The sequence below is a fragment of the Pleurodeles waltl genome, chromosome 3_1, assembly GCF_031143425.1.
Source record: "Pleurodeles waltl isolate 20211129_DDA chromosome 3_1, aPleWal1.hap1.20221129, whole genome shotgun sequence".
In the NCBI taxonomy this organism is placed as follows: domain Eukaryota; kingdom Metazoa; phylum Chordata; class Amphibia; order Caudata; family Salamandridae; genus Pleurodeles; species Pleurodeles waltl.
In genome coordinates this window covers 1,302,691,960-1,302,716,398 of record NC_090440.1, presented here as the reverse complement: position 1 = coordinate 1,302,716,398, position 24,439 = coordinate 1,302,691,960, and the positions used below count along the sequence as shown (strand labels likewise).

Genomic DNA, 24,439 nt, shown 5'->3' with positions numbered 1-24,439 from the left:
ACACCAGGACCAGCATCAGGCAGACTAGGAGGATGAAGAAGAGGATGACCAAGAAGATGAAGGGGGGAATCAGGAGGACGGTGATGATGATGACGACGACCATGAGGAGAATGATCAAGGGCAGGACCACCCAGGGGACTAACAAAACTCAACAAACGAAGAGACCAGGATTAGATTGCCCAGGCCAAAGGTATCAAGCCTGAGAAGACCAGGAGGTCCACTGGAACCCAATAGCAATTAAACTTGGAGGGGAACCAGAAAGACTAGGTGGACTAGGAATATCAGGATTAGGACCACAAGGAGCATCATGAGGACCTAGGCCTTGAGGAGGAACTGCGAGTTGAAGAGCCACAAGGAGGATCAGCAGCAGCTTGTGGACCCTGGAGAACCACGAGGTCCAAGAACTGGTGCACGAGTTAAGATTGTAGGGCGTATGTATGATGGCATGCAGTTGTACAGGCCACCCCTGCAATCAAGTTTTCTTCATAATGCCTCTTTAGCCACCTTTTTAGCTCATTTACATCACTGGTTTATGGGATGGGCGGAGCTAAACTACAGAAGGTGTAGTGCATAACACAACTTTAGAAACATGTTCATCTCGCCTGATGCTCATAGGGAAGACTGTTAGCGCCTAATTGAAGTGCCTCTGAACCCGTGACTGGAGCTGTCCAACCCAGCGTTAGCATGCTTACGTCAGTACCAGTCCGCTTCAACATGGCGCCACTTGTTCACCGTGTAATTCTTCTTGTAGGAAATAGCTCGCTCCGCTTAACCCATAACGACTGCACTGACATTTGCATGCCCCATTGCTCGGGCGGTGGCGAGAATCCAGATTTGTAACGTCTTCTGCTTATAATTGATTGCTGAAATATATCGCCTTTTGGGATTTGCACAACATTCGGGAACAGATCCCAGATGTTAGAGGCGTTCTCTGAGGAAGTAAATGGTTGTTTGTTTTCTTGAGAAAATAGTTTCTAATTTCAGACAATAACACTGTGCTCCCCGAAGGGATTTCAACTGTTCCATGTCTCGCTGACATATTAGACACGACACTGTAGTGTAGATGCAGCCGCGTTGTAGAACGAAAACGGCCTCATCTTGCTTGGGCGTGGCCAGTTTTCGATGTGTTATTCCAATAAATTATGGCTTGAAGAATTCCTATTCACAGAAACAGGAAATTTTCTACGTAATCGCAACAAAAAACTGAATTTTGGTGCAAGTCTGTGCTTCAAAATTACTATCGTTTTATAGGCCCTGCAACACCGTGACTTGTCATTGTGTGGCTAGAGAGAACTGCTCCGCCTACTGTATAAATCAGTTGTACCCAGATATCCCCGAGGATCTGCTGTGTCTGGGGGGGGGGGGAGCCGTATTGTTCAATGCCACTATTATAACCCTCACGTATACAGGACCGTAACATGAGCTGTTTCCATGGAAATTTCAACAAACAAATGTTTTGTACCGAGTGAGTCCTGTTGCGGTGTGTGCTTTTTTAAATATATATATTTGCACTATCTGTGTGCAGTGGAAACAAACAAGGGAAATTCTGCTGTTTAAGATTGTATACTAATTGAAATCAGCAGATGCCACTATACTACCAGACTGTCTCAGCAATTTCAACACTCGCTGCTGAACATGTTGACCTGCAGGTCACGAATTTCATTTCTGGCAAGGTTCAGTCAGCTTTTCATCCTTGTGAGCAATGCTGACATTGGGACAAATTCACTCCCTGAGCTCATAATGTGGCAGAGAAATGGGGATGGAGTCAAGAGGGGCAGACCTTCAAAAGCAGGGTTTGACAGTCAACTTATGCATTTATATTTTTTTTTAAAAAGCTAGTGCAAAGAAATGGACAACAAGGGCATATGTCAGTAAATCTGTTGTAGATTAATTAATTGATTATAAAGAAACTGTTTTTTGAATATATGGTGGGGGGTTAAGACACCTGCTGCAGAGGCCATTATGTGGCCAGGGATTGTAGGGGATTTATAATAATTATAAGATAACTCTAGTGCTTAGCACAATTCTAGAACGGTTCTGTTTTTTGTTCTATCACTGTTTTGACTCCTAAAATAGAATAGAGAGTTAATAGGCCTGCTGCAAAGCACATCGTGTAACATGCAGATTACATGTTTGTGTTTTTGTTAGCTAGGTAATTGGGCCAACGCATTTGACTCTGAAATCTTGTTGTTGCTTTTAGTTCACAAGCTGCAAGCCTCTTAACGTTGCACAGTGATCTCTATATCAGCATCAAAGCCCTTTATGCAATCTCTAAGTTGTGTTTAGGTCCTTATTGTTTTTTCTCTCTGGTGTTATTCACGGATGGCAAAGAAGGTTTCCTTTGAAAAATATTAAGTCTTGATAATACAGACAACCCCATCACTGTATTAGGTTTTGCATCTTGACCTTCTGTTTTTCCTTACCATTCACTATTAACATATACTGTCTACAAGTAGAGATGATATTTGATTGTTACATCGTATAACCCTCGTTGTTTTAGATAACATTTTCTGTACATTTATTTACACACTTGCATGATTGACTGTTCCTCTCTGTGTGGTGTAAAGCACTGTGAATCCCTACAGTGAGACGAGTAGCACTGTAAAAGGATTGAAAATGAGTCGTGCCATTTAAATCAATATTTGTGTAATTATCAAATCAGACAGATAAATGTTGCATTCTTACAGAGCAACCACGTTTTATATAGGAAGTTGAACAGAGTCAAAAATCTGCTTCTAAATCATAGTTTCTTTTAAGTACTTGCGAAGCGCTAAGCCGTATACCTTTGTTTCCTTCCATTGGAAGTAGGTGTTCGGCCTTCGATGGCCATCAGCAAGGATGACACTTGAACAAATGGAGGGCTGATGGCCCTTTAGATCAGGCCTGTGTTTTGGGCCAGGTTGGCTGTGAAAATAAGAAAGCCCCCCTTCCTTCAGGTTACTTCTCCGATCTGAAAGCAGATGACATGGAGCGCTGCTAACTTATGTCCTGGTGCCAAATATTTTCAGGAGAACTTCTGCATGTTTCCCTGAGTAAAAAAAAACTTCCGGAACTGGGATCAAGTCCGCCCTACTTTCCAGCAGTGTTTGTGAGATCGGTTAATTAAGTACATTAAACTGAGTCAAGGTAATACTTCATAGCGCTTACAAATGGCACTTGCGTAAAATGAAGCACTAAATAAAAAAAAAAAAATATATATATATATATATATATATATATATATATATATATATATATATATATCTTTATATATATATCATAATATTATTAATAATATTATTAACACCAAACGACCGGGGCGTCTTGATTTAATTATACTTTCCTTATCCAAAACAAAACATTCATCTTAGAGTCGAAATAATTTGTAACTGCCCAGTCGGCTTTAGCAGGACTGCAGCTTTAAGAAAGCGGCTATCAGAGGGGCATCTTCTACCAGTTACGCTGCCAGTGTCACACTCCGTATGCTAAAATATAGCTCATCTCCAGAGGCCTTCCTTCTTCGTTTACTGTTATGTGAGGGAGTTTGCTCACAAGGTGCAGTAAAACTGATATGATTGATGTAAATAACTGAATATTCGATCCCCGTTGTAAAAATAAAGACGGTCGTTTTTCTAGCTGGAAAATCTAAAAGCTACAACCGCTGCCGCCTCCCTTCTAGTCGACTTCTTTCCCTCAATATTTAATATGATTTGGGAAACAAGAAATCCGCCCAGTGAAGTGACTGTCTCCTGCGTGCCAGCATTCCGCCTCCCCAAGAGCCCATTTAATCACAGCCATGCTATTATTAAAGCTGGAGAGCCTTCCAGGAGAAAAGAAATAAAAATAGCCTGGGTCAGGGAAGGCAAATTAATTCATCGAGGAGTAGTAACTGCAAAAAATATAGAAAGAATGCAAAATATTCAAGTAACCGAGCTCAGTCCTTTAAAAAGCCCATTCTCACTCACAGAATTTATGGGAAAATTCGTAATTACTTTTTGTACAGCTGAAAGAGATTATTTTTGGAAATGATTTATAAATTAATTTAGCAGATGTGTTGCGCCTCTGCAGTCACACGTTGAATCACGCACAGGTTCCTTGTGATTGTTCTGCAGCTGAGCGGGTGTTGTGGGTAAGAGCCGGCGCCACAGAACTATCAAGCACGACGTCATGAACTTCAGTGCGGATCTTGGCCGAAAAGGGAAATTAGGAAGAGAGCAGTGCTTTAACCTTAAAGTATTGGAGAAACAATGCGTAGTTTTAGAGCACTCCAAGCAAAGTTGGATTTCACCTTTTAGAGTGCGTTAAACACACTGCTAAACAAGCATTGCCAAAGCCAATGGATTTTGTCTGTGCAAGAACTATAGGCTTTGCTGCTGTGTTCAAGCCATGTTCCACACTAGTGTGGCTGCTGTTCAGCATGGCTGAAAGCTAGTGGGGTAGAGTAGAGTGCAGGGGTGTAGAGTAACAGTTTCGTCGTGTGGAGTGGCTTGTCTGCTGTTCAGCTTGGCTAAAAGTGTTGTGGAGTGGGGTGTCATGGAGTGTTGTAAAATAGAGTGTCGTAGAGTGGAGAATGCATGGTGTACTAGTGCACTGCCACTACAGACTACATATTTTCAATTGGAATTACCTTTACGTTTGCACAGATACACAGTCTTACTGATAAAACTATACAACATGCAAACGATAATGTGTGGAAATCAGCATCATCTAGTGAATTGATTTGTTTTGATCCTATTAAAATATTTGTTCCCTCCGCACTTCAGAATTACAAAAAATGTTCATTTGTGCTTTCTTAATTCTGATATGTTCTGAAATATTTGTTCAGTACATTTACTGGCCTTTAAATTTTGTTGAGTACTAGAAAAAATTACATCCTGCAGCATTTCTAACCCACCCCGAGTCCCTAGCAAGATTGTCACATAAATCCTCTCCCTTTGCAGCCAGAGAAAGGAAAATGAACACCATCCTCCCTGGAAGGTAATTGGACACTTGACAACTGTCTTTGCACAGAAAATGTGACAACATAAAATAATAATAATAATAATCATAAAGCCCGGTTTAGTGCACTTTCACTTTGGAAGTCTAGCATGGTTACTTTTTGGGTTCTTCGAGTACTCCCTACTGTCCTACTTCCAGCATCTATGGCACTGGTGTTACATTGAGGAAGATGGTTATATAAGTTATGCTGTTTGGAAAGAGCACTGGCTAGCAAACAGTTCGAAGACAGAACATTGTTTCTCCCAGGCATGCAAGTCTGATGAACTGGTAGTGGCAGAGATGAGTAGAATCAGACAAGCAGAAAGATAGAAGGCAGAAAACCTTTTTAAAGAAATACAGAACCTTTACTGCTGTGAACTAGCGTACAAAGGAGTCAAATGAAAATACATACATTTGTGGAGTGCCTCACACATAAGAAAAAAGGGTTCCCAGAAAGCGAGCACTCACAAACGGGTACAAGGGGCCATTCACAGAGCTGATAAACAAGCTGTGCTCCACAGGAGGGACAAAGACATACTGGGCAATCTAAAACAAATAAAGCCAGTAAATGTGAGTTAAAAAACACAAAGCCAGTGGTAAGCAATGGGCAGAATGCATTCACAGGGAAGCTTTCAGCATGTCCCCAATATGTCTTTGCAACCAGACAGCTGTGCTTTCATTTTGCAATAATTTGGCACTTCTGCTATGTGGCATCCGCCGGCTGCTTGTTGCCATACTTTGCCTTATGAAACCATCCATCCTATGTGCAATATTTGGACATGAGATTCGTCTAAATAGTCCTCAGCAAAACTGCTGCCAGTAGGATATACCTGTAGGCTAACATGCCTGCTGAATAAATGAGACTTTGGTATGAGATTTGCTAGGGTCAAATTATCATTTTATCCTTCAGAGGTTAATAAAATAAGTATCAATTTCATTTGATGAATTAAACTCGCAATTTGTAAACCTTCATTTAGTGCAGCTCCATTACTAGCATACTACTTTCTTTGAGACTTGGACCTGATTTAGACTTTGGTGGGCCGGTTTCTCGTACTTTTTACAAGTGCAGTTTATCCTTGTAATTAGGCGGATAGGATAGCGGTCACGTTGTGACGGAGCACCTGCCAGCCAAACTCTTACTTGGGCCCTCAATTTCTGAGACTCCATCAAAACGAAACTAATACGTTATTTTGTGAATACATAATTACAAACAAGTATTGTTTACTATAATATTTAATGCATTTAAATATGGATGTAGTCATTTCCTTTCTTTGATTTTATTTTTTTGTGTCCTCCTAGGTTATATATTTTTAATTTTCTGGTAACTTGTTTAAGTTCAGCTTTTATTTTGCTGATTCCTTTTTTGTTTACTGTTTTTAACAATAAGTGCACATGTTGGAAGACAAGCAGAAGGAACTCATTCTTTGAATTAGCTTTGTCTAGCCTTTACATTCCATTATGTTATAACTTCCAAACATTTGTGAGAATGATTGTGTCTGTGGAGTCCACCCAAATGCGACAGATGAGTAGAACTATAGGAAATTTGACTACTGTTCAGCTGGTTATTGCCATTAGTTTTACCATGACCTGGCAGGCTGGGGCCTTTCAGTGAATGTGTGAAGAGGTACCATAGCTAAGCCAATAGACAGATCTGGAACAATGATTGTTGTAGGCTTGTACAAGGCAGCCTGCTGGGCAACGTCCCATAACAAGATGCGACATTTCCCTTGGCCTGGTTGCCTAGATCGAGTACATATTGTATCTCTAGAAACAGACTAGCTCCATAACACATTGGTTCAGATTGTAATAGGAGAATCTCGAATGTGACTAAGTTCCCCAAAATATTTAATGTCTCTGATTAGCATTTTCTGTATATATTCAAAACACAACAGATTGCTTGCACCTGGATTGTTTTCACACTGTCAGTCTTTAAATGCCTGATGGTAGTAGTAAATTATATTTGTCTTGTCTCTTTTGCCAGAACGCATATGTCAACATCAATCGGATCATGTCTGTGGCATCCAGGCTTTCTGAGGCAGGCCACTATGCCTCCCAGCAGATTAAGCAGATCTCTACCCAGTTGGATCAGGAGTGGAAGAGCTTTGCAGCTGCGCTTGATGAACGCAGTACAATCCTTGCCATGTCGGCGGTGTTCCATCAAAAAGCTGAGCAGGTGAGGTGTGTGCAAAGAGTATTGTTGGCCACGTTAAATGATACCTGGATAAAGCAAAAGATGGCCGCCTTTATGCCGAAAAAAGTAAAACAATCAAAAAATATACTCTAAATAAAAAAGGAATGATGTGTGGGATTCAAGTGGACAAGGTGAAGACAATTTTGTAACACAAAAGGATTATGGACGGAGTGCTGAAACCTTTCAAACACACCCCCAGTCACAGATCTTGGTTAAATCCATTGTCCTTTTGCTTATCATACCACCCTTATTTGGGCCCAGCCAAATGCAAATCAGTCTTGACTCTGCTCCTTGTGAGAACAGTTCATCCCGAGCTGCCAGGCCAGGTCCTCCCCGGACTGGAAACAAGCATCCTGGGCCGGTTTTGGGGTATCATCCCTCATTAGCTAGACTAGCTTGAATCCAGTTGCACAGTGAGCAAGGTAACCACGTCTGAGCATATCTCGGTCACTTAGGGTGACTTTAGCAACACAAAAGGATAATGGATGGAGTCCTGAAACTTTTCAAACACTCACTCCCCCCCCAGTCACCCTAAGTGGTGAGGGTATGCACTGACATGGGTCTCGTGCATGCTATGCCACTGGATTCAAGCAAGCCTGGCTGATGAGGGATAATAACCTGAAACCAGTCCCAGGATGCTTGTTTCCGGTCCAGGGAGGACCTGGCCTGGCAGCTCGGGCTGGACTTTTCCCATAGGGAACAGGGTCAGTACTGACTTGCATATGGTTGGGTCCAAACTGGAAAGGCAAGGCATGCGAAAAACGATGGATTAAACCCACATCTGTGACTGGGGTGAATGTTTACATTGATCAGCATTCCGTCCATCATCTGTTCTTTTTGCATTTGTTGCCCTAAGTGGGAAGGGTATGACCAGACGTGTGTCCCATACTCGCTATGCCACCGGATTCAAGCTAGCCTGGCTGATGAGGGGTGATACCCCGAAACCGGTTCCACGATTCTTGTTTCCGGTCCAGGGAGGATCTGGCCTTGCAGTTCAGACTGACTGTTCCAATGGGGAGCAGGGTTAAGACTGATTTGCATATGGTTGGGTCCAAACTTTAAAGGCATGGTATGCAAAAAAAAAATAAAAAAAAACAACAATGGATTAAACTCAGATCTGTAACTGGGGGTGCAAATTTGCATTGTTCAGCATTTCGTCCATCATCTGTTCTTTTTGCAGAAGACAATTTTGTACAATGTGGAAAAAGTACATTTTCCCTCAAGAGTCGCTTTCCTGTTCCCATATATTGTCAAGTTGGTGGTTCAACATATTTACTTATTTCATCCAACAGGAGTAATTGCATATTAATTTTTTCAGCAAGCATTCTTCAATTAATTTGTACAAATAAAGTGGTTATGTCAAGTTGCTAGTGCTATATTCAGTACCACATAGAGTACATATTTAGTAGTGAAGCATTTTGGGAGATGTTTTCCAACTGCTAGATATAGGAAGGCAGGGGCAAGATGAAATACATGAACAATGAGTGAGAGAAGGTAGAAAATGCGAGAGAGAATACAGTTGATAAGGAGATTGAAGGTCAAAGGAGAGAGATAGAGATAAGGATAGATGAAAGGTAGAAGGCGCAGAGAGGGATGTGAGTTAACATAAAGGTTGAAATGCATCAGAGAAGTGATTAGATGTCACACGGAGGTGGCAATCATGAGTAGCTTTAAGAAGTGGGTAGGAACGGGGATTAAAGAAGAACAATAGGAGGAAAACGGAGATCATTGTATGTATATTAAGATGGAGGAATACAGAAAGATGGCGTGGAGCAAGTTAGACATCAACCAAGAGACAGTGAGTTAAAGAAAAAGGCAGTAGGCAGCTTGATAGTAATGAGGTATGTGGTTCAGAGAAACATTGTAGAGACAATAGAGCTGAAGGTGATATCTGTGTAACATTTCGGAAAGTGGATCTCAAGAGCCCTTATGTCCGTCTTGTGTGAAAGAAGTGAAAAAGAGGACTTAACCTGTTCTGTCCAGGTGTGCGGCTAAGGGTCTCCCTTCACGTATTTCGAGGACAGAAAGTGCAATATAAAAGAAAAAGAGACTGTGGTATTAATTTTTTTTAACTTTTATTGAATTAATTCATTATGGTAGACATTATTTCTGGAAATACTTGTCTGTGATATCAATGCAGATCCAAAGAGGTAGGTAGTGTGACATCCCTGTTTCCTCATAAGAGAGAACAGTATTTTTTTTTTATTTTTTTTTTCTTGATGGTAACACTGAACTATAATTTAAACTAATTCACCCAATTTTAGGGTGAAGTAAGTTTACATAAATGGTTGCACATTATGTTATGGAGTTTGTCATTACTGGGTTGAAACTGAAGTGAGCAGTGATTGAGATACCTGGCAATGCTCATTGAGTCAGTTGTACTTGTGGTACTAGATCTGCCAGTAGCTAGCACTCTGAAGTACTAGGTAGTGAAGGGGGCAGATGGATACACAACTCAACAAGAAGAAAGTCCCCTCTCTAAGTAGAAAACTAGCGGTCAAGTCTGCAAAATTTGGAAAACTGTTTTATAAAGTTTTAAGCTACTATTCCAACCCACTGTGGGTGACCAATTTCAGCAGGGAGAACCTCACCAAGACCAATGAGGCTGGGTTGGACACTTACCTCACAGTCAAAGCAGTCTTCTGTGTAGCTCCAGGCTCCATGGGCGAACTGGCATTGACTTTATTTGAGTGGTCCTTATGCAATTGATACATGATGCTGATTCAGGGATGGGGTTGTTCCTGGGGTTGCTTATCAGGTCACGGTCACTGTGGGGCGACTTCAGCCACAGGGGTCGATGTCCCTTGAAGTCTGATTTAAGTCCAGCCAAAAAACAGTTGCCACTGGTCTCCAGTTACAGCAAAATCAACTGGTGATATTTCCTGAATTAGGTGACCAATGTGCACTCAGACAACTACCATGTCCGGCAGACTTTAGTGCCACTTTTTAGGCTCAGGACTCAGTCTCTCAGGCTGCAAATAGGTGGTCAGTGGTGGTCTGGTGTTCTTGGCTACCAACTCACCAAGGCAGGCTTCTTCAGCTTCTGTGGCACTGTAGTTATAACAGAAAGTCAGCCAACTGACTCTTGGAGTCATCTCTTCTGTCTGAGGCTCAGGGATGACTTTTCCTAGATCAGGATATCACAGACACAATCCAGTCCAATCTTGGTGTTGCCTCTCTTTGCTGAGTCATGGGAATTTCAGTTCAGTCCTTCTTTGACCCGCTCTTCAGTTCAGAGGTGATCTGAAGTCTGGATGCCAGGGGTGTCACTTTTATACCCAGTAGTTCCCTAGGGGGATGTTGCAACTAAACATTGGGCTATCGGGTCCCCTCCCGACTAGTGATGATTTTCTGTGACGTGTGGCATCTAGCTAACCCAGAATGCACCATTCTGCCCACTCTCAAAATAGCAGAACTGTTCTCTTGGTGCATGGAGCTCCCTAGTCCACCCTGGGGATGTGGCAACATGCCTATGGGATAATCGGTTTGACCATGGCTTCTTCAACGCCATCCTGTCTATGAGAACAAAAGCCCCTCTCATGCTTTTCCTCTTTTTGCCTGCAAAAGAGGCTTCCCCTGTGAAGCTCGCCTTTAGGGCTCACGCCCTGTCATGCCAATGAAAAGTCACACTTCTCCCAACTGTAGGTCCTTTGTGTTCCTTCCTGAGAGCTGTTTGTACCTCCCCTCAGCAGGGCAGAAGACAGTCTAGTGGATGGCAGCCATAAACAGTCACTAGAAAACTTTGAGTAACAATGTGGCTACTTACTAAAGTTGCAAAAATTACATTAAATTTGACTTCAGCATCAAGTCATGTTTAGTGCAACAATTCATTTGATAGCTCGAAGTATCATATTTAGTAGTCCCATTCAGAATTTAGCACTGCTCATTTGCCAGTGTTTAACTCTGTACTCACCGATAGGGCTACTAGCCTTTATAGCTCTGTAGGTCTACCTTAGGTTTGACTTGTGCATATTAAAAAGGAAGGTTTGGGCTTTGCAAAGCCAAGTTAGCAGTTTAAACTACTCTACTAGCCAACAGTGGTGGCCTGGGAGTCATGCTTTGTTTTGTCACACTAGCAATGGCGCAGTAAGTGCTGCAGACCACAAGAGATACTTTACCTTACAGGCCCTTGGCACCCCTGGTACCATATACTAATACGTTATATGTCAGTTAACCTGTGCCAATCGAAACCAATGCATACCTTTTTGAGGGTCAGAGCACTGTCACTTGGGTCTATTTAGCAGGCCTCTGTGCACCTTCAGAGTGAAAAAAACAGCAGCATCCGTACAAAAACCTTGATGTGATTTATGCACAGGAGGATTTCCTTACATCTAGTCTGTAATATATCACTTTACAATACATGCCTGTCATTTAAAATGCTAAAATCATAGGTATTACTATTGCCCAGTGTAAAGATGCACAATTTACCCGCCTCAGAAGAGTGGGTGTTTGATTTGTCCTAGCCAGGATTAAAACTCATGACCTACAGATCAAAAAAGTCAACAGTGTGCTTTAGTAGTTTACTGATCTACATAGGTGTGAATGTTTGTGTGTGTATGTGCATGTCCACTCCAAATTCACAATGAAAAGCCTGTTAAGACAATTGGTATCTCTGCCAGCCTGGCCTGTGGCAAACAGTCGGAGTGGTTACAAAGTCTTCGTTCTTCCAAGTAGGTTTATTGAAAAGTCAAGACGATCCAGATAACAGGTCTTAATCGCTAGGCTCCTTCCAACCGTCTCCCCGTACTCTCCACATTCTCATCGCACATTCTGTTGAGTCTCATGCCTACTGGTTCAACAACAAGCACGAGACTGCAGCACAAGTCCGAAGACATAAGGCAAGACCCAACTGTGGTCTATTTTAAGAGAAGCATTTGTAGGACTATTGTAGTAAAATAAGAGCTATTTTGAAGACAAACTGGGAAAGTAGGTTACACAGAGCTATTTTTACACTAAGATTTGATGTACTATAATCAGTGCTTAATATGTGAAGATAGAATTGCCAGGGCCCAAGCTATTGCTTAGGAGTCCACTGCAGTTTGAAACACCCACAGCCTCACCTGTGCTGCCTAATGCTAGTACCCGTGGCCTTGAAGTTCTACTGTTATTATTTTTAGTGTATATTAATTTGGTAAACTAATGTACTCTGCTGAATATAGTCACAGTGCTACCTTGGTGTGGACCGTCATAAAGGAGTGGAAAGTAAAGAATTATATGCCCGTGCCAAGCACCAACACAGACCAGCACAAAGTAATCACTGACTGCAATAAAACACATTTCAAGAAGGCAGCCTGCCAAACTTCTGAGGCGAGGAACAAATCACCTATTACAGCATTTAAGTCAAAGACGTGTGACAGCCTCCTTGAACAGGTGGTGTGGGACTGAACAGGTCTCCATCTTTGAGCCATTCCTTATAAGTGTAATGTGGTCATATGTTTTATTTTGTTTTTACAAAACAGCTTTGTTTCATACTATAACAGAAACAGAAATCAAGAACAAAAGATGCTCATGTTCACAGTACAACTATGACTTCCATTGTTGAGACCAACTCGGATTGAAAGTGAAATATTTACCAGGGGACGATAGCATGATGTATCTAGAGACAAGTGATGGATAGCTATTGGATTATGTATATTACCCACTGGAGAGAGTTCAGCCACTCCACTCTGCCTCCCTGCTCCCCCAAGCACATCGAGCTGTATTATCTCCAGTTATATTTCTGTATTTCTTCAAACTCAGTAAGCTTTTCAGGTTTATTAGGACAGCCACTTGCCATTGTACACACTTCCTCAGCAGCTCTGCTTTATCCACAACCGAACACCATCTTATCAGTGTTGGAACGTAGCATCACTCTTGAGAGTGGCAGTATTTCGACGGGCAGCCATTAGTCGTAGGTCACAAAGTAATTTAGAACTTGGTGGTGAGTCATCACTGCCTATTCCCAGCATCACAGTATAGGCACCCCCAAACTCTGCGGTCTCCATTATTAAGCGTAGAACATTTCCAAACTCATCCCAGATCTCCCATTATTTGGGCCAGAGCTATGTGTTGTGAAATAGATCACAATTAAGACTCCTAGTTTTCAGTTTTTACTGATTTTATACAAATAAATAGGACCGAAAAAAAACACGTTTCCTGTCTGTATTAACTTTTTTTTAAATTGAAAAATATAGAAAATTGGGCTTCTCTTGAGTCACTTTTTATACAGTCTCATCAATTTCATGCTAAAAACTGAGCACGTACATGGTGTGCGGAGTTAAAAAAAAAATAAAAAAATAAAAAGAGATTTCCTTAAATAACAATGTCAACATCCATTTATAGTTTAATGCTAACATTTACCTGTAGGTGTTTTGTTATATTTGGTTGCTTCATTTGCTAAAACCAGAAAGACGGCAAAATAGGAGTGCACATTCATTAGTTAAATAAATGTGAAGATATACCATTTTATAACTTCATTTATACATGAAACACAAAACAAATATGGATAAATACTTATACGATGGTAAAAAAATAAATTTAGTAAATGCAGACGTAAATGTTTAAAAAAAAATTGTTTCCATCTTGTTAAACAAAGAGAAGTGTCTGCTGTCCCTGTTTTTATAAGCTTCCTCAGAGTGAGTTAATCGTATGCAGTCGTTCAGCCTGCCCGAGTCTGAACTCTGGCCCAAAAGCCACTTCATGTGGAAACTTCAAGGAATCCGCCTCTTCAGTGATCTCTTGAGTCCCCTCGATAATCTGCCATCTGGATTTCAGCCATCCAGGGATGTTCGGGGTACTATTGAGTTAAGTTTGTGGATCTGGGAACCCACCCTTCTGTATTTGAAGAGAACATCTTGCGAGATCTGGGTAACCCCAATAACTTGGGCATGCAGTGCATGACTAAGCTGTAGGTATCCAAACCTTTCAGTATTTCCAAGACTGTGTTCTAACCGAAATTCCTTTAAGTTCTGGAGTTTTCCCTTCCCCGTTCAATCCCTATGGAGGAAATCCCTATTAAATCCCATCTACCGAAGTCCTACAGTAATGTTACTTTCTCCATTCCAGCGCGAGCCCACAAAGTGGTGAGGTACATCAATACATTTTGTCTTTGTTGTATCCTTCTGCAGATTTCCACACGGTGTGTGTCTAGGCTGACTTTGGTTCGAGGTGTCTCCATTAAAAGGCTACATCACATCTATTTCTCAAATTGAAGGCTTGCTGTTAATATAGAATGCCTCACGATTAGGGACCACAAGATGTGATGCCCCATAATATTTGAGTAGTTCCTGAAGAGCAAAACCACCATCTTTTAATCTACGAGTCCGCATGGTCAGGGCAGTTCTAGTAAGACACCCACCCTATTGCAAACCGTTTTTTATGTATTTATTTATGCTATCCAAAATGCAAACAAATTGAATCATGTATGGATGTGATCTTAGTGTAAACGAATGAAGTACTTATGGAGTATAACAGCTACACAGTAAGGATTTTTGGCACTAGGAAAGCTAATAGAAGATTGATCCAGAGGAAGAGTCGGACCTTAAGGCATTTGCGAAACTTTGAGTGATTGACTTATGAGCGTTAATTTGAGAGGAAGATAGTTCAATAGCTTAGGCGCAGATAGTGAAAAGATGTGCTGTTCGATCTTACATGAGCATTGTGAGGAACTGATCAATGAAGGAGCGGAGTTTGCAAGCAGGTATGTACAGGGAAATCCTACATTGTATAAAGCTTGGTTCTGATTTGTAAAAATAAAATGTGACAAAAGAACAGCGTTTTAAAGGAAATTAGAACATTGGAATGTTGAGTACGCCATTGAAGACAGTGGAGTAGCTCCGGGCTTCTAAAGGCTGGTGAAAGCCTGACGCTCCAACATACCAATGTTTGTCTTTCACACCTTTTGGTGTGAAGTAAGGCTCTATGGAGCCCAAGTGGGTTTTCTACCTCCTCTGGCTCCATGAGCCTTTGTTTTTTGCCCTCTATGGTCAGTTGTTCTAATCGTCTTATAGCCCACTGTAGCTTGGTTACACCAGCCATTAAAGGCCTGTTCCCTTGTTAAAGGCCCTCGGCGAAATGCTGGAGTGGGCCTTTAATGACCGGTATAGCCCGTTACGGCGGTCTATAAGGCTATATTAGAATATTGGAATGTTGGGCACTCCTTTGAAGATAATTGAGTGGCTCAGGGGTAATTATGGCTGATGCTGTCCTTTTGGTCCAACATTTTATGTTTATCTTTGTCTTTCTCCCTTTTTAATTTGTAACGTACTACTCTCAGTGTTCAAAAAGGGAGAATATAATTAAAATGACCATGCTGCGGTGGTTGTAAGATTAACTTATAGTAATAAAAATTACTTTACGTTAAAGAAAAAATCATAGAATGTCACTGAACAAGCAAGAGTTACAGGGACGTTATAGTTGGGTAATAGAATTAAAGAAAAACATAGAAATTAACTTTAAAACACAAAGGTTACAGGGATGTTATAGTTAGGCTCACATTTTAAACGTACAAAACCATAAAAAATCACCAGTTATAGTTAGTTATCTCAAGTAACTATAACTTGTGCCCTAGGGTAACTATAACTTGCGCCCTCGCCATGCACTGCTAATTACCCCATAAATTATGGCAATCTTTGATAGCATCAATGTAATATCTGCAGTAAAATTTTTGCCTTAAGGCACAAGTTATAGTTACTTGAGATAACTCTAACAATAACAGGTGAATTGCTAAGGTTTCATACAATTAAAATGTGAGCCTAACTATTACGTCTCTGTAACCTTTTTTTCAGTGAAAAAAATAAAAATATATATTTATATATAAAACATTTACTGCTGGTTGCCAGTAGGTAGTTATAGTTAGGATTTAGTTTCCACAGGAAAAGCCTTTGACTTGGCTATATCTTTGTCGCTGTTTGACAAATCTTAATGACATTTTTCTATAAAAGTGTCAAGTTGGGTCTTGTTGTGCATGCAAATTTTAGGCCTGTCAGCAGCCCGAACTGCTGGACAGTATTACACCAAATTTGGCAGAAAGGTAGCTCTTGGTCCGGAAAAATCCAAATTTGTATATCTAGAAGTACGTAAAATTTGTGAATTGTCCAGAACTCGTGCAGAGATCTGATTGGCTGCCAGCGCTTCAACCAGCAAGTGATGGCAGACATTTTGGGACTGAACTGAGAACCAAAAAAATGCTAAAAAAAAGAAAAGGGAGCAGAATAGGAATACCCTAACCACCTAGCCTTGGGTCTCCCTGAGACCCCGCCAAGGCAAAAAAACATTTTCTATAATTCACTGTAATATTAGCAAATTTTGCTGTGAATTAAAAAAAAAAAAAAAGCACAGTCCCCTGGGCTTGTTATAATATGAGCCCTTGGGTGGGCCAGTTCCTGGGGGCATGCAGAGCTTATTAAAAAAATGCCCCCTCAACCTGCACCCCTCCCCCTGGCCCCCCATGGGCATAATTATTCCATGGGGACTACCACCTTCCTAGGGCTAATGCAAATATTAAGCGGGGACCATGCTGACCCCACTCGGTTCTGGGGACCACCAACTCCCTGGGGCTACACAGAAAAAAAAATGTGTTGGAGTACACTCCACCTCCCACAACCACCACCTCAGCAAATGCAAAACTAATGATGGGTTGCACATACCCCCATACCCCGGGAACCCCCACCTCCCCGGAGCCTTTTACATTTTTAAAGAAGGAGGCGGCGCGGCCAATACCTGGGCCATATACAGCCCCGGGGACCACCACCTCCCCAGGATTGGCCCTTGCAGAACAAAGCAGAAGGTCTCGCGGCCCCCCTCCTGGAGCCATATATGAGGCCCTGGGACTGCCCCATGGCTGACTCCTGCTATCTCCTGAGGTGCCCACCCTCAGGAGATAGCTGTTTGCTTTTGCTTGGCGGGAGCTGTGATAGCTCCCACCAAGCAAAAGCAAATACTCTGTTTCGAGGAAGCAGAAGTTGTGAAAATGCTCCTGCTTCCTGGAAGCGTCATTTTCATCACTTTCCCTGCCCGCAGGCATGCGGGTAGGGAAAGAGATGAAAGTATTGCTCCCACTCCGAGAGCGCTGCATTTCCAGCAGCTCCCTGCATGCTGGTGCAATGCTGCCTCATGCAGTTGGCGGGGAGCCAACTGGGACAATGAATACTGCTCTGCATATTTATCTTAGATAAGTACGCAGGGAAGGATTTATTCTGGCACAATGCACATTTCACAGAAATTAATCTTCAAGGGGAAGCACTTGCAGATATAAACAAAGAAGATGTCCAAGTAGAAGCTTCACTTGTGTGAAGTATTAATCATCTTATTTTCTTGGGCATGGTCAAGGCAAAGCAAGTGTTTTTACTGCATTTCCACCTTGAAAGGTTATCTGTAAACCTTGATGGAGGTGTTGCATCCTTGCTTTTTTCATGCACAATATCTCATGTAGTGACTGTGACAAGTGAATTCTTTCTTGTCATCTGATGCTGAGACCAGAGATAGTGTTCTCCTTTTTGAATACTAGAAGTATGTATAATGGGCTAGAAGCCCTGCCTTTTTTGGCTCCCCCATATACATTAGTGGTATGCAGTGTCTTCCCACCATTTTCCAGGATGTTGGACAGTGTACTAAAAGAACCCACGAGCACATTTCCTGAAAATTTTGGCGACACGTTCTTGATGTACAGGAATATGATCACATCTCCACCAAACAAAGAAACACTTCATGAGTGGCATTGGGTTGGGTGGTTATGGGAAGTAGCCTGCAGGGCCTGGCCTCAGGCCAGATACTGTGCCCATCCCCTGCCACACACAGCTGAAGGCCAAGCATGAGGTGGGGTTGGGAGGCCACAGGGCATGCACTGTGGCCCACCGCAGTGCTCAGTGGTGAGTAAAATTACTTTTGTGGTTATTCCTCTCTGCGCACGGCCGAATGCATGGCGCAGGTTTGGGTGGTTATAGGGGGTAGCCCAGGCATCGGCATGCACGGTGGTGATTACAATTACTTAACGTTAAAAAAAAAAATAGAAATTCACAGAAAAAAACAAAGGTTATAGGAAGAGTATTGTTAGGAAATAGAATTAAAAGCCTTAGAAATTCACTTAAATGAACAAAGGTTACAGGGACTTCATAGTTACGTTCTGAATTTACTCACACAAAACCATAGAAATTCAGCAGTGGTTTTGTTTTTAACCCAAAAAAATATATATATATAAATGTATATTGTATTGTAATAGTATTTATATAGCGCAATATGTATGTATATAGCGGAAAAAGAGCAAATGGTAGCTTCCGAGGGGAGAAAAATTTAAGTAAAGCTGGGTTGAAGGAGGGGGAAAAGCAGCACACTAGGGAGAGAGAAACAAAGTGTGCGGGGTGGGTGTATACAAGAGGGAACCCACAGCACGCTGGAGTTAAATGATTAGGAGTGAGAAGCAGCACGCAAAGGAGAGAGCTACAAAACATATACACTCTTGGAGTGCTGAAAGAAAAAGAAAAAAGCTGTTTATCAAGAGAAAGCAGTGGAAACATACAAATCAGCCAAGCAAAAGTATGGTAAAAATGTATTTTCCAGGGTAGGAACAAACACACAATGGACAATGCATAGCCATTGGATGAGAAGCATGCAAATTTGAACAACAATGAAGCCACTGAATGTTAAGCAATTGTCTCGTTTTAAGCCTACTGTACGTTCTGGCAAACCTACAAAAGGTCTTTGGAAACCAGAAAGCTCTCTGTTGGGCTTATACTGAGCCCGGTGAAAAATGTACATGTTACCGTAAGGCGGCTTTATACCTCCTACAGAAGAAAAACAACCTTATATAGCAATTATGCAAGGTAAGGAACCAGTAGTAGGAGGCGCTAGAGAATCAGGTTCCAGGATTGCCACAACCTCATGCCTTGCACCAATTATAATAATCCTCACAAATACCCAATTCTGTGAGGGGGGAAATGCAGGAACAGCAAGGATCCTGTGAAGATCCACATTGAGTTCCTTAAGGCAGAATAACCTACAGTTTGAGAAGCAGCCGCGGTTGGACCCAAGCACACTAAGACGGCGACTCCAAGCCACCTGAGCGGCACAGGTTTCTAATTGAGAGATTGTGTCTGAAGGAGCCAGAGAGAATGGCCTGACATCCTTGGAACCCTGGTAATGAGAGCCACTCAGCAGGTAGGACTCAGGCCGCTTGCATGAGTCCCTGGTACTTCAGGGCTTCCGTTGACCAGGAGGGCGGGGTGGCCCGGTATGCCTGCACCAGAGGCAGAGACCAGGGCCAAGGATTATACTGTGCAAAATAGATCGTGGCCGGTGTCTTTTGGACAAGGGGGCCTGCGGAACGACTAAGTTGTATAGTGCTGGGGGCCTAAGGATCCCAAATACAATTGAGGCACTGGTGCTATGCGCGTGAGCCTTAACTCACCATGCTCTGGGGCTATGCCTTGTGGCCCTTAATTCACCATTCTATGTGCTGTGGGCCGAGATAAGGCAATGAACATCCTGAATCTATCAGTGCTTCCGGGTTGACCTCGCTGCACCTCATTACTTAATGATATGTTGGAAACTCAGAGCGCATACTGTGGTGCTTACTGATGTGTGGATATTGGGGCTCAGCACTATTTGGGGGCAGCAGCACCTCATTCAAGTGCAGGGGTGCTCACATCTACCCTCATGGCATATAAGTAAGTCTGTTAATTGTTTTCAGCGCTGGGCATACAATCTGTTCCCTTGGTTGTAAAATATCTGGTTCTGCCCCTGATTGACATAAACTGTTGGCTCTCCTTGCAAAGACCCCAACCGGGAAAGTCATGGGCAAGGGGGACCTAAAGCAGGTAAATGAAAATGTTATGCCAGGCACAAAATCAGGACCTCCTCTGCAGAAACACAGTTGTCATCACAGGACCTTCCAACATCTAGTGGGGACATGAAGGTCAAAACTCTACTTGTACAGATGCAAAAAATGCCTGATATCGATAGATCAGAAATTTGACACTAGTAGCGGGAACCAGATGTCAACTCCAATCGGCAGGTAGGATAAGCGGATATCAACTGCAGAATCCTTTATCTCAGCACCGGAAGATGACACAACAGGTCCTAATGAAAAGCTATTAGATATGTCTAAAGAACTGAATGCCATTAAAGGAAGAAACGAAGATCTGGAGGCTATGAATGGAAGATGAAATAACCTGCAGATCACAGGGACACTCGAATCTACCAATGCTTGAATTATGGTGGACTATTTCAAAACATTATTGAAATCAGTGTTCCAGACAGGCACCCTCTCCCTCTGTGTTCCCTGTGGAATGTGCTTTCTGTACTCTGGGGCCACATCCTCCACTGGGTTCCTCTCAATAATAGCAAGGCTGTTGAACGATGAGGACCGTAACGTGGTACTGAGAATGGCTAGGGAGAAACAAACACTATCTTATGAAGGAAACACCTTTTACGTGTACCAAGACTTCACTATGGTGGTTCAGGATGCATGCTGAGAGTATCTCCCCATGAATTGAAAACTAAGGCAGGCTAGAATACAGTACACTATGCTGTACCTGCTGAAATTGAAGATAACTAAAAAAAAGAAGCCAGAGAAATTGACACCACAAAGTGCCAGCTCATATGTCAACCAGTTACTCTTTTAGGCGAGAGCAGGCTCCTCTCGTGGCCTGCGGACCCTGGATGAATCACTCAATGACATTGGTTGCATTGCACAGTTTGACTGAGAATTGATGGCCCCAATATGCCCAGGCACTGTTGTTGACTGCCTGCCTGTGGTTAGTTTTAGAATGTAAGTGCTTGTATAAACTGAAAAATAGACTGTTAAAATATTCCTTGCTGAAATATGATAAGGTATGATGCTTAGTGTTTGCTATCAGCATTAACGGTGGACTGGTTTCCATTTTTGGGCCTCTGATGTTGCCGACAGCAGCAATTCTAAACCATCAGATATGGACAGTCTCGGGTTTACTTTAGTCCTAATGAACATTAGGACCCATCACATTTCCTAACTTCGATGACCACCACTGCACTCATACCAAGGCAACTTTCCCCAGCAGACATCCTTTCGTCTGCAAAAGGTGTGATGACAAATGGGCTGCCACAGCTTCACCACAGGGGATGTGCAAGAACGTGCACTTTTCGAATTCCAGTTTTACTACAGCCTAGTGCCATGCAGGCAATTTAAAATCATACTATTCTACTGATTTTTGTTTTGTGCAGAGGTGATTACGAGTCTAGGTTTCGATGTGTTCTTCACTGGGCTGGGTATAAACTGGATAAACTTGGCTGCGTGACCTGGATGGTTGGCCCTTATCCTTGATCTACTCTATTCTAAAGAAATATAATGTAGAACCACCTTACATCTCCATTTTTGCACTTAACAAATACCCGTCTTTTAGGAACATAAAGCAAAATGATGGGTAATAAATATTTTTAATACCCTAAGTAGCAAACACCCAAACAGACTTAATTCTGTCAAACTTCTGGCGAATTTAAATAAATTATTAAAAACTATTTCCAGACAAATTAAGTTTTGTGTTGGAAATAACCACGTCTTTGCCAGCATGGCAACAGGTTATCTAAATGAAGGCCCTTGAATTATCATGTCTTTACATTGGACTCTTAATTAAGCAAAGCAGGATTAACTCATTATTTGAGACACACATATGCCAGTCAGTGAGAAGATCATTGTTGGCAGCCATGACTGATGGTTTGTTGCAACCAACGGAGCAATCAGGATCAAGCGATAGTTTTTGCTCCTAACCTTGCACTCAGCAGCCTTCCTGGCTTTTACCGAGAGACCAGGGCTTGTGATATTTGAACTTGTCCTGTGCACAGTAACCATGGTTGCCGCATCTTGGTGGCAGCATATTTGTTGCTGATGGAATAATGGCAGTCCAGTGCTCCGGTGGTTCTCTGTATTTCTCAGATGTTCAGAGATAGATTGCCATGAAGTCCACGCGTGACCAGTAAATGGTGTGCATACGCTTCCAGCTAATTTCATCTGGAAAAAGAAGTGGCCCAGTCAGGAACAAGATCCACAAACTCTTTGTACAATATTCTACTGACTGACAAGTGTAAATTTGAATATTTAAGGTAAATCAGCTTTGTTGAGAAAGAACAATGGCAAAAAGTAACATAACCATACAAATGCGAGAAGAATACAACAAATCTACAAACTTGTTGGTAAGAAGAGAAGCTATTTTAATTTTCCAAATGATTTGTCAATACAAGGGGAGGGAAGGGGAAAGGGGAAAGATATCTAAATTGAAGACCAAGTCATAGTAAAACATGCAATATAGAATAAAAAGTTCCATAAAAGAAAGCAACATTTATGCTGAGAACAAATGCAAAGAAATAAACATCCTATGGTGGTTTAAAATTTTCTCTGGAAATACAATTGGAATATTTTTTAGCAGCATTTTCTAAAAAAGCTAAAGGTAACCAGTATAACTCTCTCTTAGCAGGAGGACAATGCAATGAAGCAAAAAGAGGTATCCAATATGTCATAATGACAATCATTATACCACCTGGCTTTAACTGATAGGTTAGAAGAACCTTTTCAATTAATTGTAATCTGTTGAAATGCCAGAGCCAATGTGAGATCTAACAACTTCAAATTATTAAAATCTGAGTGAATATCCTTGGTAAACTACCCAGGAAATGTGTCAATGGAGATAACGAGGAGTTCAAATGAAAATCTGAAGTAAGTTTTGACCAAATCTAATCCAAAAAAGAAGCTGTAGGAGGACAGTGAAATAATAAGTGCATAAGATCCCCCATTAAATTGTTCACAGGACCAGCAATTTGGGTTAGTATTGATGGAGAATTTAAAATGGTGTAGGGGGTAAGATAAAGCCTGTGATACAATAAGAATAATGACTGAGAAGTAGAGGAAGTTCTACAGATTCTATGTGTTCTACCCATATTCTGTTCCAAATAGAGATAGCCCAGGTACATCCCAAATCTGGTTCACAGTGTAGCTCTGCTTTAGATTTAGGCCCTGTCATATTTGTAGAACGAAGATATCTATAAATGGGGAGGCTTTAGGAGTAGAGGTTAGAATAAAGGAAAGAGAAGATTAGGATGGGGTTGGTGACAGCACAGGATGAAGACCGCAAGGGATCAAAACGATTCAATGAATGAGTGAAACTAAACAATATGATAACACAATAGACAAGAAGGAGCCTGTTAAAAGGTAAGATGTTAATTGGTAAAGAAAATACACTCTAAATAAAATAACCTAAAAGAACATAAGCAAGATGGATAAATGCTAAAATCTATGATTCATATTTGAGGAGATTAATTAAATGCATTCATCCCGTAGAAGGACCAGAAGTATCCATGGTACTGGTGGAGTGAAGACAAAGAAAGTATCTAAGATCAGCAGGTGTCATGTAGGAAGACGTTTGGTAATGAAAAGTCACTTTAAAGAAACAGAGGAGAAACAGTCCCAAGCGGGACTAATAAACGAAGTTGTGGATGAGAACCGTGGCTTTTGAGACGTTCTGTGATATAAATTCTTTCTGCCCTGCATAGGAATTTCTTTTTGGACTTTGCTGCATTAAGGACTTTCAACAAGTCAGTAAATTCGAGAAAGAAAATAATCACTCCCCTTGGTTTAGGGGAGGAAGAATGTAGTTGAGGACTTTGACCTAATTTATGGGCCCTCTGAATACTTAATACTGTGGAAGATGGCAAGCCCACTGACTGGGGCAAGAAAGTAGTAAAAACTGAGAGGGACTCCTTGCCTTCAAGTTCTTCCAGGTCATTACGCTGGTTTCTATTTTCTAAGTCTTCTGATTGTTTTTAACATTGACACCTCCATTTCCAGAGTTGAAATTTTACTAGTATCATCCTGCACATCACTAATACGTTGTTCCAGTGCTGAAACTATTGCTTCCATTTGAGACCATTTGTTGTCTAGACTTTAAATGCAAGTGTTGGTTTCCTCAACAAATGGTCCCAGAGCTCTTATTTGGCCCAGCACGAGTTCAAGTGAGATAGGTGAAGAAGGTTTGACAGGAGAAGGTGAGTCCTGTTTGATCTGCTTATGTGTAGACGTCACATTGCTGAGATAGGGCAAGGATGAGGAGGAAATATTTAAAGCAGCGAAAATACTTGAAGTAGGACGGCTGTCCACTTTTAAAGAGAATCACAATTTATGAGAGGATGATTCTTTTTGATGAGAGGAAAATGTATATTTCTCTAGTCTGCCCTTATAATTCGCAGTACCTCATTCAAATCTAGCACAACAAGAACAGCCAAAGTAACATAAGTCTTATGGAAGAGTTCTGTTGAAAATTGACTGAGGTATCCAGAGGAATCTAAAATGAC

General features: G+C 41.6%; 1 protein-coding gene across 6 annotated transcripts in view; it reads left to right on the top strand.

Moving 5' to 3' along the window:
• Positions 1 to 24,439, top strand: part of KALRN (kalirin RhoGEF kinase) — a 1,333,112-nt gene that overhangs the window by 528,749 nt on the left and 779,924 nt on the right. For all 6 annotated transcript variants that reach the window (XM_069224644.1, XM_069224642.1, XM_069224641.1 and 3 more), the window contains exon 7: positions 6,938 to 7,129. In XM_069224644.1, coding sequence (XP_069080745.1) covers positions 6,938 to 7,129 — 192 coding nt within the window. The remainder of the gene's footprint in view (positions 1 to 6,937; positions 7,130 to 24,439) is intronic.